The sequence below is a fragment of the Epinephelus fuscoguttatus genome, linkage group LG23 (genome assembly GCF_011397635.1).
Source record: "Epinephelus fuscoguttatus linkage group LG23, E.fuscoguttatus.final_Chr_v1".
Lineage (NCBI taxonomy): Eukaryota > Metazoa > Chordata > Actinopteri > Perciformes > Serranidae > Epinephelus > Epinephelus fuscoguttatus.
Window position 1 is genome coordinate 6,277,192 of NC_064774.1, and position 15,269 is coordinate 6,292,460.

The 15,269-nt window shown below is 41.7% G+C and overlaps 3 protein-coding genes across 3 annotated transcripts in view; all 3 read right to left on the reverse strand.

The window, feature by feature from the left end:
• Positions 1-15,269, reverse strand: part of LOC125883415 (serine protease FAM111A-like) — an 87,249-nt gene that overhangs the window by 39,327 nt on the left and 32,653 nt on the right. The window contains exons 4-5 of the mRNA XM_049567684.1: positions 4,440-4,679; positions 2,773-2,826 (exon numbers count right to left, since the gene is read on the reverse strand). Coding sequence (XP_049423641.1) covers positions 2,773-2,826; positions 4,440-4,679 — 294 coding nt within the window. The remainder of the gene's footprint in view (positions 1-2,772; positions 2,827-4,439; positions 4,680-15,269) is intronic.
• The window catches only part of LOC125883434 (uncharacterized protein DDB_G0284671-like), a 42,957-nt gene that overhangs the window by 17,528 nt on the left and 10,160 nt on the right, over positions 1-15,269 (reverse strand). The gene's annotated exons all lie outside the window — the stretch shown is intronic.
• The window catches only part of rnf175 (ring finger protein 175), a 51,426-nt gene continuing 50,208 nt past the window's right edge, over positions 14,052-15,269 (reverse strand). The window contains exon 10 of the transcript XR_007448492.1: positions 14,052-14,197. The gene's annotated coding sequence lies outside the window, so the exon portion shown is untranslated. The remainder of the gene's footprint in view (positions 14,198-15,269) is intronic.

Genomic DNA, 15,269 nt, shown 5'->3' on the forward strand with positions numbered 1-15,269 from the left:
TAATGTGTCATTACTGTAGCCTGTGTCATCACCATCACACTACCAGACTATAAAGGAGTGGTAGTGTAAAGGTGCTACGACCGCTTCAGATAAATCAACAACAGGAAACAGATTATGAAGTGAACCAAAGTTTTTAATGTAAAGCAAACAGAACACAGTGACTGGAAAGACCAAGACTAACATAGTAAAAAATAATATAATTCAGTACAAGATTAAAAAAAAGACAAAATAAATGAAATGAAATGACAGCCTGTTCATGTATCATTTACATTTTATATGTCATTTACTATGAATATTGGAGTCAGTGAATTGTGACATGATTTGAACACTGAAAGCAAAACAAGTGATATAGATCAAAACAAAACAAAACCCAAACCAGAAATTAACAGTGAAATATAATGGCAGAAAACATATTGTCATTCAAAGACACAAAAGGCTAACAGAGTTTACAGTTAAAGGTATACTGTTAACGAATTGGCTAAAAACAATGTATGGACTCAAACAAAAGTAATTCCTCTCAATCAGGTACGACCCACAGAGACTCTGTATTTTCCTCTTGTTTTGCTGTGTTCGGGGCGTTCCTTGGTACAGCGCACACGTGAGATCGGGATTTTATAAAAAGGTAGAGACCAGGTGCTGAACTGAAAGCAGCACGCATCCAAGAGGAAGCTATGAAAACTGTGGACATGGCTGAAAAAAAATGGAAATATAGCGAAGCGAAATGCCTTGTATTGACTGGTGACCGTTAACAAACAGAAACCAACCAGTCCTGCATAGAATACCTTCACTATAGTATACAGTTACCTGAGATATTGACAGTTGCAGTGGTTACAGTGGTGAAAGTAAAATGCCGAAACTGAAGCTGAAGTTCTTTCTATTCTCTTCTATTCTACTACCTATTCAGTCTGCATTGGCTCATCACTGTCTGTTGATAGCTCATCATTGTCTGCTGGGACATCGGTGCAAGTGCCCATGGAACTGAGAACCCTTTTAAGGTCTGAGTTTCCCTTTGCCTCTTTCTGAACTCTCTTCAACAGCTTCTCATCTCTAGTTTCCCTCAGCTTACTCACAAAGTGTTTAAATATAGTGAGCAGAGGTTGGGCGAACTCTATCACACTCTCTGTATGGTTTGGAAACCCATATGTGTATCCTGCAGTGTGCAAACCAAACACTCGGCAACGAGCATCAAACACTGGGGAGCCAGAAGAGCCGTGATACATGAAAGTGTTGTAGGTTGCTACATTTTCAGCTCGACTTCCACCCATCATTATATTGTCAATGTTTTGCTTTTTGAGAAGGTGACTGATTGAGTGGACAATGAAAAGACTGTCTTTGTGTGGACCTAAGTGATCACTGACAGCCTGCTCCCTCTTCTCTTTCTCAATGATACAGGTTGGATCCATTTTTTTCAGTCCTCCTGCTGGGTGACCAATCAGACAGGCTTCACCATTCGGAGGCATCGGACCAAAGTGCTTCAGGAGCCCTGGTGGCACCTTTATTTCCTTTGTTTGTGTTGTTTGGTTGGACTTCTGTCCCTCAGGCTTGAGCTCAAGTACGGCGTAATCTAGCTCACCCTCACTGTAGCAGATGTAAGAGTCGGCCAGCTGGAAGTAGCTGTAATTTGTGTACGGCATAGGATCTTCATAGTTAAAGAAAACAGACACTTCTGTACCCTCCATCAGCTTTTGTCCTTCAACACAGCCTTTGAACAGGTGAGCGTTTGTCAAGATGAAGTTGTCAAACAACACAAAGCCTGTTCCCTCACTAACATCTTCAACAACCACTTTGCAGACTGAGTTGCCCAGTTTTAGCAGCTTCCTGACTCTGTGAACTTCACTGAATGAATGTTGGATCTTTCCAAAGTTTTCCTTCTTTAAGTTCAGTGCTGTCTGATAAGAATTTCCAGGGAATCTTTTCTCCATCCATTCTTTCAGAGCTGGAAACTGCTGACGCAGCTTTTCATAAATCTCCTCAATGCCGCCACTCTCTTCCACTGCTGTTTGAACACTGATTCCTCTCTGATGTACTACACCTCTGACTCTCTTTGTGTCACACTTCTGTGGTGAATTATTTGATGCACCAGAGTTTTCCTGCTGTTTTTTATTTGCTTTCTTTTGCCGTGGAAGACACAACTTGAATTCTGTTCCATCTAGGTTGTCAACCTTTTGTGTGCACTTAGTGATTTCTGAAGTGTTACTGTCAGACAGCTCAAAGACACCGAGGTCATCAATGAAGCGACCGTCCCTTATCAGAGCCTCTTCCACAGTCATCCCCTTCTCCCCATAGACACACAGATACTTGAACTGTTTCAAAGCTTTGTTTCTAAAAAGCTTCTTTTGTTTGGTGTACAGCCCTCCCACTGTCTCAATGGAGAAAACAGAATATTTGTCTCTTGAATATATAAACATTTTTTCTCGGGCCTCTTCAACCTTTTGTGACTCACGTGATATGATCAGAGACTCCTTATTCGCAACACAAGTACAAGGGAAATGTGTTGCAACTGTGTATTTCTTATCTGCTTTACCCAGCTGAATCACAATGTTTTCATCTGGACCTTTTATGTCTTGATTTGTTTTTATTGCCTCAAGCACAGTGCGAGGTCGACCACAGTCAATATTGTATTTCTTGAGAGCAGGACTGAATTTCACGGTGAGGCGATGTAAATGTTCACCCTGCAGGAAACCAGAGTGAGAAAAAATAATGGTTGCATGTCACTGTTGATGAAATAAAAATGCAGACTTTAGGTCATGCTGCGTGTCACAGTGTACTCACCATGGGATCACCATCGTTCTCCTCCTTCACTTTCACTTTGCTGCGTGTAACCATCTGTAAAATGAGAAGAGGAGTCAGATTTACTGTCGTGGGCCCACCACTTACAGAGATAGGCAGTGGGGTTGCGTGCATTGTGAGCTGGGCGGCGGGCAAAGTCAGGTAACTTTGTGTGTTGATCCCTGGCATCAGAGACTGGCTCTAAGGTTTTAAAACATCATCACCTCTCTGGTGGGGAAGGAACCAGAGCTGATGCAGAGGTGGAGCGGTACCAAATAGATATAGTTGAGTTCACCTCTACTCAAAGAACTGGTTCTGGAAACAAACTCCTGGAGATAAGGTGGATTCTCACCTTTTCCAGAGTCCCAAAGTGAAAGGCACAGAGTGGGTGAGAGGATACTTGTGAACACCCAGCTGAGTGCTGCTGTGTAGGAGTTCTCCCCGGAGAATGAGAGGGTCACCTCCATACAACTGTGAGTTGCTGAGAGGAGTTCTCTGACTGTTGTTTGTACATATGCACCAAACTACAGCTGAGAGTACCCAGCCTCCTTGAAGTATTTGGCTGGTGTCCTAGAGAGGATGCCCACTTCTGTGCTCACGTGGACAACTATAGAAGGAACCTGGAGGAATGCGATTGTGAGGAACGACCTGCCTGATCTGAACCTGAGTCATGTTCTGTTGTTGGATTTCTGTTCGTCATGGATCGGCCATAATGAGCACCATGTTAAAGTTATTTGGTCCCAGAATTTCTAAGACCAGAGACTGAGGATCGACTTTATGATGATCAGAACTGTGGCCATATGTCTTTGGACATGCAGGCGAAGAAGTGCAGAGCTGTCAACAGATTGCCACCTGGTGGTGAGTTAGATCAGATAGCAGGGAGGCTGCCAACGTTTGGCTGAGGCTCCTGTCCCACATCTCTGGAGGAATGTTTTGTGCAGACTGAGTGAGGTTGGAGACATGGGGCTCTAGTTTCCCGGCGCAGCGCAGGGTGGTGAACCCCGTGCAGAGCTAGTTTCGAGCAGCGCAACCCGAGGCGTGCTCAGTTTGGTAGATTGGCAGACCGAGGTGCGCTGAGATGGGTGTGGTGGCTGCTGTGCTCTTTTGCCATGGCGAATTGAGTAAACTCTCATTACGCCTTCGCGCGGCGCATTTAAGGGCGAGGAGAGGGGCTCATTTGATTGGTGTGATGTGTCTAAAACCCACTCCACGCCTTCTCTCCTCCCTCTTTCCTACTTGCGCCGGTCGGAGGGACAGAGGTGGGATAGAGGAGTAGCTGCGCCAGCGCACATGGTGTGCCAAACTTGCAAAATCTGTCTGGCCACACCCAGTTGGTGAAGCGCAGGTGCGCTACGCCTCTGCCGCGACCGGTCTGCGAAACTAGAGCCCATGGAATCCAAGTGAGCCATACTCAAAACCTCCATTGTGGATGCGGCTGCTAAAGGCTGTTGTTGGAAGGTCATCATGGCTGACTAACATGTCCCCTATGTGTAGGAAGGCTACTGTTTTGTGATGCAGCCTTATTGACAAGCTGCTGGAATATATTAAGTCATGTCAGAGCCAGAACAACGCTCCAACCTCTCTAAAACATCCCAAAACTTCCAAATGTATTTATTCTTCAGTCAACACATGAACCTTCAGTCTGCCACTTCACAATTAGAGGAGCTCACCCGAGGGCCTGCAGCTCCTCCTGGCTGATGCCCTGTGGCTCCTCCTGGGTGAGGGCCTGCAGCTCCTCCTGGCTGATGCCCTGTGGCTCCTCCTGGGTGAGGGCCTGCAGCTCCTCCTGGCTGATGCCCTGTGGCTCCTCCTGGCTGAGGGCCTGCAGCTCCTCCTGGCTGAGGGCCTGCAGCTCCTCCTGGCTGAGGGCCTGCAGCTCCTCCTGGCTGAGGGCCTGCAGCTCCTCCTGGCTGTGTACTCTCTGTCGGGACCAAGCTGCTCCTGCCAGGTGTGCTCTGTGAAAATAATGCATGGCACTGACACAAGAACAAACCAGCTGATCAAGTTATAGGAATGACTGTAGTCTAACGATATAATGACGAACACTCTGTGTGTGTGTGTGTGTGTGTGTGTGTGTGTGTGTGTGTGTGTGTTCCACGTTTTTCTCCTCACTGACTTGGTCAATCCATGTGAAATTTGGCACAGTGGCAGAGGGTCATGGGAGGATGCCAATGAAGCAATATTACATCAATTGGCCAAAGGGGGGCGCTATAGCAACCCATTGAAATGTCAAACTTTGAATGGGCATATCTCATGCCCCGTATGTGGTAGAGACATGAAACTTTGCACAGAGATGCCTCTCCTCATGAGGAACACATTTGCCTCAAGAACCCATAACTTCCGCTTATATAGATTTTCCACCATTTTGAATTTTTTGAAAAACACTTCAAATGGATCTCTTCCTAGGAAGTTTGAGCGATCTGCATGAAACTGGGTGAACATAATCTAGGGAGCAATATCTAAAGTTCCCTCTTGGCAAAAGTTGGAAAACTTCCTAAAACTGAGCTTCTATAAGGCAATGAATATTGCGGAGGGCGTGGCTCATCACATAAAGGTGTAGAACATCTCAAGGGTTTCACCCATCACCACGCAACTTTGTAGGCATATGACCACACATAATCTGAGGGGACCCCTCCATTATTGACCCCATCAAACAAAATGGGGGCGCTAGAGAGCTCATTTCTTATCTAGGCCTAACCGCCATATGGATTTTTACTAAACTTGGTAGATATGTAGAACAGGACGCCTCAAGGTGACTGGAGAAATTTAACTCTAATTGGCAACTGGGTGGCGCTATAACAACAGAAAAATGCTTCAAAATGGCTAAAATGTGACCGATCGCTGTGGCTCCCCCTGTGGACCAGTGTTATAATAATAATAATAAAATTTATTTGTAACGCACTTTATATTTAACGAAAAATCTCAAAGTGCTACAACAGCAAGAAAAGAAAAAAATAAGTTAAAACAAGAGTTAAAAGCAGTTATCAACATAACACGAGCAAAAATTACAGATTAAAAGATTTTTTAAAAAGGTACACTTTAAGGCCCTTTTTAAAACAATCAATTGACTGTGGAACCCTCAGGTGTTCTGGGAGGGTGTTCCACAGTCGAGGAGCAGAGGAGCAGAAGGCTCGATCTCCCAGTGTGCGGCTCTTAGTCCTTGGGGGGAGAAGTCTGTGGCTGTTGGTGGAGCAGAGTGAGCGTGCTGAGGTCTGGAGGGTGAGGAGTTCTTTGAGGTACTGGGGGGCGTTGCCATGGATGCACTGGGATGTGAGGATGGAGACTTTGTAGTCGATCCGAGCAGAGATGGGTAGCCAGTGTAGTGAGTGAAGAATGGGTGTGATGTGCTCATATTTACGTACTCTCAGCAGGATTCTAGCGGCGCTGTTTTGAATGTGTTGTAATTTCTGTATGCTCTTGCTGGGAATCCCGCTGAGAAGTGCGTTACAGTAGTCGAGTCTGGAGGAGACAAAGGCGTGGACGAGCTTCTCTGCATCTCTTAAGGTGAGTGTGGGACGAAGTCTGGCTATATTCCTCAGGTGGAGAAATAATATTTTGCAGAGGTGATTTATGTGGACCTCAAAGGTTAGCTGGGGGTCGAACCTGACACCAAGGTTAGTGACTGTTGATGATAGAGGGATGTCCTTGCCAGAGAAAGTAATGCAGGTTATGGAGGAGTTTCGAATCTGATGAGGGGAACCAATGAGGATGGCTTCAGTTTTCGAGCTGTTCAGCTGGAGAAAATTATGTTTCATCCACGCTCTTATCTTCTCCAGACATGCAGTGAGCATGGAGAGAGGTGATACTGCTGATGGTGATGGATGAGTGTCCATTTTGATGTATAATTGCGTGTCATCTGCGTAACAGTGGAAAGATATCCCGAAGCGTCTGATGACTTTACCGAGGGGGAGCATGTAGAGAATAAACAGGATGGGTCCAAGCACCGATCCTTGTGGAACCCCGCAGCCAACAGCATGTGAGCGAGACCTTGATCCTCCCATGGCAACGTATTCTGACCTGCCAGTGAGGTAGGACTCAAACAAGCTCAATGCTGTGCCTCTGAGGCCAACAGAGTCATGTAGATGCTGGAGCAGTATGTGATGGTCGACCGTATCAAATGCTGCAGATAGGCCGAGGAGGATGAGGAGGGATGGTGAACCAGAATCAGCAGTCATCAGCAGATCATTTGTAACTCTCAGTAAAGCTGTTTCCGTGCTGTGGGCGGAGCGGAAGCCAGATTGAAAATGTTGGTGTTGTTTTCTAATGTTTGGTATGACTAAGTCATGGTATGGTATGCTGTACATAATCACGGAAACTGTCAGTCAGTCATTCTGTCTGCCCCAGATTCAAAGGTCCAAAAACACATAATTGAAACCACAAAATATCTCCATACTGCTCGTCCGTAGTGATCCAAGTTTCCTGAAGCCCCAACATAAAAAGTTGTTTGGAAAAGCGTGGTGCCCAGAGAGGCAGTCAGAGCTACAGGCTACAATGAGGCTAAAAACAGAGTTCAAATGAGGTTTTTCCAAACAGCTTTTTATGTCGGGGCTTCAGGACACTTGGATCACTACGGACGAGCAGTATGGAGATATTTTGTGGTTTCAATTATGTGTTTTTGGACCTTTGAATCTGGGGCGCCGTCAGCCTCCATTAGGTGGAGTTGTGTTGCTACCTCCTCTCCCCTTGGATCTCTGCAAGTGATGTGAGGACTCTAAAACTTCACCTGAGCCTCCCTCGGCATATGGGTGAGTAGATAATGGCTGAATTTTAAATTTTTGGGTGCACTATCCCTTTAACTGTCTCAATTTACCAATACTCACTTTATTAATTACAGAACATTGTTGTGAACTGAGCTGTTACTTACATGTCTCCTTGAGGACTTGGGGCCACTCATCTTTGGCTTTTTGTGAGGCACTGTCACCTGAAATAATAAAGTTAGCTGATTATAACATGAAATCTTTGAACAATCAGCTGAAATGAGCTGACATCAACATGTGACACCTGAAATAAAAAGAGCAGAGTGATACCGCCCACGTCTGTGCCATCAAAGAGACACTTTGCTGATTGTCTACCTGCTTTGAGTCAAAACAATGTGGGGAGCATGTGGAGATGAACTAAACTTCCAACATCCAAATCTTCCTGCTGCTGTGTCACCTGCTGATTTTTCACTGGCTCTGAGGCTGTTGCATGAACTACAGATTGTGCTTTCTTATTTTCATATGCCCGCCACCATGGACGCAAAGTGTACAGACGCAGATCAGGGGAGAGGGTGTGTCTCCAGCTCTGATCAAACTGCTGTAAAATTTGGCAGTGCTGATTAAATATAAAGCAAGATTGTTACTGCATTGCTTTATTCTCTCCCACAACATCTTCAGGGACATATTTTAGTGCACTGTTTGGTTGGAACACAAGAATTTGTAAACAGGAAGTGGGCGACAGATCAACAGTAGCAGTGCCAATCATATATGAATGCAGCTGCCTATTTCTCTCCTGAAATGTCTTCAGAGACATATTTTAGTGCCGTTTAACTTTCATCACGTCACCAGCGGGAGCGTTAATTGGTCTGCTGTGGCACTATGCAGTCTGGCAGTTGTAGGTTTTCTACCTCGAGTGAATGCCAGGGACAGTTTTTCTGTTTTCTCTGGTCACACAGCACCGATTTCAAGTATTTGCATCTTTCTACTGCATAGTCAGCCAGTTTTATTATAAGACCATCTCTTCAGGAGTAAAATACTTCTAAGTGATGCATTTACAATAAAATGAAGTCTTTACATAATTCTGTTCTATATCAACTTAACACTGTATATTCAGTACATAGTATACTCAATGCAGCAAAGCAATGATGGCATAAAAAGTGTGTTAACATCTTGTGCTGACTCACCTGGCTCTTGACACAACCTACTCAAACAGGTTCTGGAGTTCCTTCACCCAAACCCTCAGACAGTGGCTGGATGCAGTGATGGGACCTGAGCAAGACAAATTACATGTTATAGCACCTCTAAATAAACAAGGCTAATTAAATGTTATAGCACCTCTGAATAAACAAGGCAAATTAAATGTTATAACACCTCTGAATAAACAAGGCTAATTAAATGTTATAACACCTCTGAATAAACAAGGCAAATTAAATGTTATAACACCTCTGAATAAACAAGACAAATTAAATGTTATAGCACCTCTGAATAAACAAGGCTAATTAAATGTTATAACACCTCTGAATAAACAAGGCTAATTAAATGTTATAGCACCTCTGAATAAACAAGGCAAATTAAATGATATAGCACCTCTGAATAAACAACGCAAATTAAATGTTATAGCACCTCTAAATAAACAAGGCTAATTAAATGTTATAGCACCTCTGAATAAACAAAAGCCTTTCTGGCGTTGTTGTGTTGGCTGGGAGATGAGAGTGTGTTTCTAATGAGATCACCCACACACATGACCTCTGCAGTGTTTCATTAGCTCACTGTCATCCAGCATTTGGAGAATATTTCTCTGACCTCTTTAAATGTTATAGCACCTCTGAATAAGAAAAAGCCTTTCAGAAAATGTTATTAAGTTAACAGTGTTTCACATGAGATCCCTGATTAGGCTGAGATACCACATGTGGAACAAATGACCTCGACATAGATCAGTGTTTAACTGAAGCTCATGTTAATCAAACTGTTCTACATTCAGTCAAACATTAATCTGTGTGTGTGTGATGAAACTCACTTTGTCAACACACTGTCATTATGTTTTAACACTGGGACTAGAAATACCATCTTTATCCATGAATGTCCTTAATGTATTTGTAAAACAAGACCATGATAATTAGAACAAACTGGACATGTAAAGAAAGAATCTGAGTCTTACCTTGATCTAAGCGACTGGCTCAGAAAATAGTGAACTGTGTCTGAATACCACATACTGGTGGCTGATACAGTATGTTACTGGCCACACACACACACACACACACACACACACACACACACATAGATCAAAACATGTTTTTATTCAATGTATAGCAAAGTGACCTCATCAGTTAATCAAACTGTTCTACATTCAGTCAGGAATTAAAACATTAATCTGTGTGTGGAGGTGAACTGACAAACTCCAGCCACCAGTCCACACACACATTATGTTTTAACACTGGGACTAACAATACCCTCTTTTATCCATGAATGTACCCTAATGTATTTGTAAAAACAAGACCATGATAATTAGAACAAACTGGACCATCAGTAAAGATAGAATCTGGGAGTCTTACCTTGATCTAAGCGACTGGCTCAGAAAAATAGTGAACTGTGTCTGATCATTGACAGGATGATACGGGCTTTTCAATGGGCGTTGCTCTTATCATGTCAGACCATGGAATCCATGACCCAGTATTCACATACTTTGTTCTTTAATATTAAGTCAACATTTAAACAGCTTACACTTGGGATGCACCACATACTGGTGGCTGATACAGTATGTTACTCCACACACACACACACACACACACACACACACACACACACACAGGCCATTACAGGAATGTATTCATGTTTATGACTTAGTAAGCAAATTGTTACACTTGTGTGTCAGCTCTGTGCATTGGGTTCGGTGCAGCCTGCACATGGTCTACACCAGTGTGAGCATTTATACTTGTGTCCTGGTGTGTCTGTGGCACTCTGCAGTGACACCTCCACAACACTAGTTGGTGGTGAGGTTTCTGTGAAGTGCTGTAAAGTTTAGTTGATTCAAAACACACATTAAACACACAATAAACACAGTGACCACACATTAATCACACAGTAAACATATTAAACACACATTAAACACACAATAAACACAGTGACCACACATTAATCACACAGTAAACATATTAAACACACATTAAATATATGTCAATGCCACATGTGTGGCAAAAACATAGCATGGACATAACCTAAACTGAACTCTTTGTTCTTTGCTCAGGTTTCACAACGACTTTGGCAGCACAAGCAGCCACACGCACACCTCCACACCCAAAACCATTCGAGTCAACTGTTGGTGCCAGCACAGTAAACACAGTGAACACACATTAATCACACATTAAACACACATTAAACACAGTGAACACACATTAATCACACAGTGAACACACATTAATCACACAGTAAACACAGTGAACACACATTAATCACACAGTAAACACATTAAACACACAGTAAACACATTAAACACACAGTAAACACAGTGAAAACACATTAATCACACAGTAAACACAGTGAACACACATTAATCACACAGTAAACACATTAAACACACAGTAAACACAGTGAAAACACATTAATCACACAGTAAACACAGTGAACACACATTAATCACACAGTGAACACACATTAATCACACAGTAAACACATTAAACACACATTAAACACAGTGAACACACATTAATCACACAGTAAACACATTAAACACACGGTAAACACACAAACACACATTAAACACAGTGAACACACATTAATCACACACTAAACACACATTAATCACACAGTAAACACATTAATCACACAGTAAACACACATTAAACACACATTAAACACACAAACACATTAAACACAGTGAACACACATTAATCACACAGTAAACACATTAAACACACATTAAACACACAAACACATTAAACACAGTGAACACACATTAATCACACAGTAAACACATTAAACACACATTAAACACACAAACACATTAAACACAGTGAACACACATTAATCACACAGTAAACACATTAAACACACATTAAACACAGTGAACACACATTAATCACACAGTAAACACATTAAACACACATTAAACACACAAACACATTAAACACAGTGAACACACATTAATCACACAGTAAACACATTAAACACACATTAAACACACAAACACATTAAACACAGTGAACACACATTAATCACACAGTAAACACATTAAACACACATTAAACACAGTGAACACACATTAATCACACAGTAAACACATTAAACACACGGTAAACACACAAACACACATTAAACACAGTGAACACACATTAATCACACACTAAACACACATTAATCACACAGTAAACACATTAATCACACAGTAAACACACATTAAACACACATTAAACACACAAACACATTAAACACAGAGGAAACACATTAATCACACAGTAAACACATTAAACACACATTAAACACACAAACACATTAAACACAGTGAACACACATTAATCACACAGTAAACACATTAAACACACATTAAACACACAAACACATTAAACACAGTGAACACACATTAATCACACAGTAAACACATTAAACACACATTAAACACAGTGAACACACATTAATCACACAGTAAACACACATTAATCACACAGTAAAAACATTAAACACACGGTAGACACACAAACACACATTAAACACAGTGAACACACATTAATCACACAGTAAAAACATTAAACACACGGTAGACACACAAACACACATTAAACACAGTAAACACACATTAAACACACAGTAAACACATTAAACACACAGTAAACACACAAACACATTAAACACACATTAAACACACAGTAAACACACATTAAACACACAGTAAACACATATTAAACACATTAAACACAGTGAACACACATTAATCACACAGTAAACACACATTAAACACACGGTAAACACACAAACACACATTAAACACAGTAAACACACATTAAACACAGTGAACACACATTAATCACACAGTGAACACACATTAATCACACAGTGAACACACATTAATCACACAGTGAACACATTAAACACACAGTAAACACAGTGAACACACATTAAACACAGTGAACACACATTAATCGCACAGTGAACACATATTAATCACACAGTAAACACATTAAACACACATTAAACACACAGTAAACACACAAACACATGAAACAAACATTAAACATCTAGTTAGCGCTGGTATAAAAAATCTGCTGTTTAAGTCTTTCATTAAAGGAAATGACCTGCAACTTGGGACACTCGAGACTCGAGAAGAACGTTGTTGAGGCTCGCGCGAGTTGCCATGTAAACACAGTGCACTGCAGGGCAGGCTAACTGACCACGGTGACAAATGATGCTATGAAAGTGGAGTAAAGTACGTCGTTTCAAGTCAGTTTTGCATGCCGTGTGTTCAGGGCACTTGGATTACGACGGACGAGCCGTTCTGACGTTTTTGAAATGCATTAGCGGAGTTTTATTATATTTTCAAAATGTGGGTTCCATGCACTTCAAGTGTCGCTGTTATTCCAGCTAGCTGTTATCCTCCGATACCCCGAACGAGTTTTGTGGATTAAAAACTACACTGGACTGCTTGTCGGCATGAGGGGCAGTAAGTACTGTCTGTGTTTTCATTCTAAAGTGGACATTTCCTTAAGGTTAAGCGAATTTTCCATTTTGGGATTTTACAATTAAAATTACATTTAGGCCATAAAAGATGGCCCTTTCTGGGTTACTCTACCTGTGAGGTGTGAAGATGCCTGTGTTGTTCTGGTCAGCGGTGGCAGCAGAGTCAAAGGAGATGGACTGAAGTACAGGTGAGAGCAGGTGATCTTCTCTCCCCGCAGACACAGACTGGATCCATACATTAAGTGGGGAAGCTTCTGGTCACGTACTGCCAGAGCGACATACATTCAGTTTGTACTTCATCAAAAGCAGTGATCTAGAATAAATTCCTGATCTGTCCGACTGACATGACTCAGTAACGAAGGCAACTTTATTCCCACCAACAAAGCCTCTGATTGGCTTGGTTGTTTTCTCAACTGTCGAACGACCCATTCATCAAAAGAACGCCAGAACCTTGAATCATTTAAATTAGAAATAAGGGTGGTGAGTGAGTGACTCAGAGGTAGGGTCGCATTGATACATGATTTTGAGGAGTACTGTGATATAAATGTTGGCGGTCATCACACAGTGAACATTTGCTGATCTGTGATATTGAAAGAAAAACAACTGGACGGTGAGTCTCTCCTTTATATGAGTTCTTTTCTATGAGGAGACTTTTTGCACAAACTCAAACAAACTTGTTGAATAAACCAACAATAACTCTTCTGTTTTCATTCTGACTGATAATGAGATCAATTCTGTGATACCATAAACCATATATTTTATTGTACCGTGAAAATCTCACACAGTTGCAACCCTCCTCAGAGGTCTGTTAACTGTTGTTTAAATGATCTTTTTCCCGCCATGAAGTCTTCAGCGAACCTCTCTGTAACTGTGACCTCACCATTTGTCATCAGTGAACACAGATTATCTGAAACTTAAACTTGGTTTTATAAATATTTAATAAATACAAAGTTAATATCAGCAGCATTGTTGACAAGAAAGCAACGTCAGTTTGATTTGGCAAAAGAAAGTTTTCCTCCCGACAGATCGACAACTTCCTGGATTTGATAGAAACCCATTCACACCTCAGTGACTGAATATCTGAACGGTGGTTAATCATGTGACTCCTGCATGTATACAGTCAATCAGACCCAAACTGGCCGAGGCGCTCTGAGCATGCTCCACAGTTTCCGCCCCGGGCTTTGACCCGGAAGTCCAATAGCATTAAATGTGTAAGAGAAGAAGAAGCCGGTAACAACATGGAGAAATCTACATCCAGAGCCGTGACTTTTTGGACGGACCAAATGTACAGAGCTGTAAAGTTGTCCACCATGGTAGCAGTTAGCTGCTAGCTAACTTGTTTGTCTTGCCTCTCACACTGAAGTTGATATGACAGAGAAATTTAAGCGCATTTTCTGAATCAGTGTGATCTCCAGCCTGTTAATAAGCAGGTCAAAGGTCACATGGCTCAACACTGACTGTAGACACACTGCTGCACTGTGTTAATGTGTCATTACTGTAGCCTGTGTCATCACCATCACACTACCAGACTATAAAGGAGTGGTAGTGTAAAGGTGCTACGACCGCTTCAGATAAATCAACAACAGGAAACAGATTATGAAGTGAACCAAAGTTTTTAATGTAAAGCAAACAGAACACAGTGACTGGAAAGACCAAGACTAACATAGTAAAAAATAATATAATTCAGTACAAGATTAAAAAAAAGACAAAATAAATGAAATAAAATGACAGCCTATTCATGTATCATTTACATTTTATATGTCATTTACTATGAATATTGGAGTCAGTGAATTGTGACATGATTTGATCACTGAAAGCAAAACAAGTGATATAGATCAAAACAAAACAAAACCCAAACCAGAAATTAACAGAGAAATATAATGGCAGCTCAATTAAGGAGCTTCAACAAACCTTCACCAACAACTTCACAGCAAATGGTCAGAATTACTGTGTGCCAACGACAGAAAACATACTGTCATTCAAAGACACAAAAGGCTAACAGAGTTTACAGTTAAAGGTATACTGTTAACGAACTGGCTAAAAACAATGTAGGGACTCAAACAAAAGTAATTCCCACAAAAAAACCCCACAGAGACTCTGTATTTTCCTCTTGTTTTGCTGTGTTCGGGGCGTTCC